General features: G+C 31.9%; 1 protein-coding gene across 1 annotated transcript; it reads right to left on the reverse strand.

The window, feature by feature from the left end:
* Positions 1–227: 227 nt before the first annotated feature.
* On the reverse strand, positions 228–1,491 carry LOC147532016 (uncharacterized). Its single transcript, XM_086650390.1, has 2 exons — positions 1,337–1,491; positions 228–700 (listed from the first exon to the last, which is right to left on the reverse strand). Exons 1-2 carry the CDS (start codon positions 1,374–1,376, stop codon positions 372–374), a joined length of 369 nt encoding a protein of 122 aa, XP_086506516.1. The 5' UTR covers positions 1,377–1,491; the 3' UTR covers positions 228–371.
* Between the last annotated feature and the right edge of the window lie 432 nt (positions 1,492–1,923).

Consider the following 1,923-nt stretch of genomic DNA (forward strand, 5'->3'; position numbering starts at 1 on the left):
TTGAGACAAAAATCATATTCTAAACATGTCACCCAGACTGACACCTATGTCGACGATTCCAAATAAAGCACCCATCTTCTTGGATCGAAAGTTATATGTTATTGTAATATATCTTGCAAACCTAAATTTGAGCAATGTCATTTTAAATATCTAATTCGACTCTAGGATGTAGTTGTACTAGATTTCAAAGCTATTCAAATATAAGAACACTTTCACACACACAAAAATGTCAATAGAACATGTTCCCATTTCGAGGGTAAGAGTTGTATACATATGTTGTTCCACCGCACTACTTGAATTTCATCCAAAACAATCTATAGAAGTATGAGTCAAATCAAACGAATTTAAACAGCCTTCAAAAGTTAAAATGACTACTCCTTTTTATGAGAAGGATGACATACTTTCTCAAAGCTTTTTCCGAGAGAGGCGAAGAAACCACCTTCTTTCTTAGATGAATTAGAATCATGTTTTTCTTCTTTCTTGGGGTGAATTGCCTCGACAAGGGCCTCAATCTCTTCTTTAGCTCGTTCGAACACACTAGGACCTTTGATTGCATCAATTGGAGTGTTCTCGTCAATGTCGTTACTCCTTCCATGAGTTTCTTTATGATGATGATTATTTGGTGATTTTTCAGTATGGATTATAGCTTCAACTTCTTCTTTTACTCTTTCTATTACATTTGGTGCTTTTATACCTTTCTCTGCCATAAAAAACATAAACAACATTACAATATATCTTCTTCAATTCTTCAACCCAAAAAATAAAACCCTAAATGCCTAATACAGATAAAATTCCAAATAATTGTAGAGAAACCATAAGAATGAGACAGGGGAAAAGGTAAGGAGGAACTTCAATCTCATCCAATTAAAGGAAAAAAAAAAAAAGAATACCCATGATAGAAAATAATCACTTGAAGTGAAACTCATTGACAAAATAACCTAGAACAGTTAAAAAGTGCAAAATCTTATACTCTTACCTGACCTAAAATTAGGGAAAAAAAAAGAACTCTGAGAAAAATGGCAAATTTTAATCATATTTGTACAGAGAAGTTTGATTAACAGAAAACCCATGAGTAATTGAAACACAAATATGCAATATCAGTATTTTCAAAGAATTTCAATGACAAATAGGGGGAAATAACTTCTACATGATGATGATAATGGTAGAAGCCACATGAATTATCTAAAATTAGAAATTACCCAGAAGAGATTTTGATTTTGATTTTGATTTTGATAGGATAGCCTAATTGAGAGATGAAAGGAGAAGAATAATGAACAATTCAATATGAAAAGAGCTTAAAAGTCATGAGGTGAAAAGGAAGTAATAATAATGGTACCTGGGAAGGAGTCCATTTGTTCTTGTTTTGGTTCTGCCATGACTGGAATTGGAAGACAAAGTTTGGTCTGATTTCGATTATTCTCTCTCTCTCTCTCTCTCTCTCTCTCTATACCCAAACTGGCTCTTATAAGACAAAGTTGTACTGATCTGGGTTGTAGGGGACCCACAGTCTAGCCTATTATGATCTGTACAAGTGGTGACCAACCAAATGATGCAAAGGCGGATGCTTTGGAGGTAAGGGATGGAAATTATAAAAGATTTTTTCAGAGCATTTCCACAGCAAAACCTAAAAAAAGAAAAAATATTAATGTGTTTAGTTTCACTATGGATTCTCTTTTCTATATGATTCTTTTGAAATTTTCAATTTAAAAGACATGTCCGACAACACTATAAAAATTTAAAAGTTATTTCAGTGTCATTTTTTAGATGAATATTTTTGTTTTTATGATTTAGTGGCCAATTGAGATTCTCAAAATTTTTTTTTCAAATATTTAGTTTTTTTTTGAGATATCGTAGAAACATCTTAGAATTAAATGTATCGCATTATCTTAAGATCAATGAGTTTTGCATTAGAGATGAAAAAAA

This window comes from Eschscholzia californica, unplaced genomic scaffold (genome assembly GCF_041429995.1).
Source record: "Eschscholzia californica isolate CP2 unplaced genomic scaffold, dmEscCali1.0.p SCAF_6, whole genome shotgun sequence".
Lineage (NCBI taxonomy): Eukaryota > Viridiplantae > Streptophyta > Magnoliopsida > Ranunculales > Papaveraceae > Eschscholzia > Eschscholzia californica.

Coding starts and splice junctions, on each gene's coding strand:
- LOC147532016 (XM_086650390.1), bottom strand. CDS start 1,376: ATGGCAGAACCAAAACAAGAACAAATGGACTCCTTCCCAG. Junction 701..1,336: donor ACAAATGGACTCCTTCCCAG/GTACCATTATTA, acceptor TTTTTATGGCAG/AGAAAGGTATAAAAGCACCA.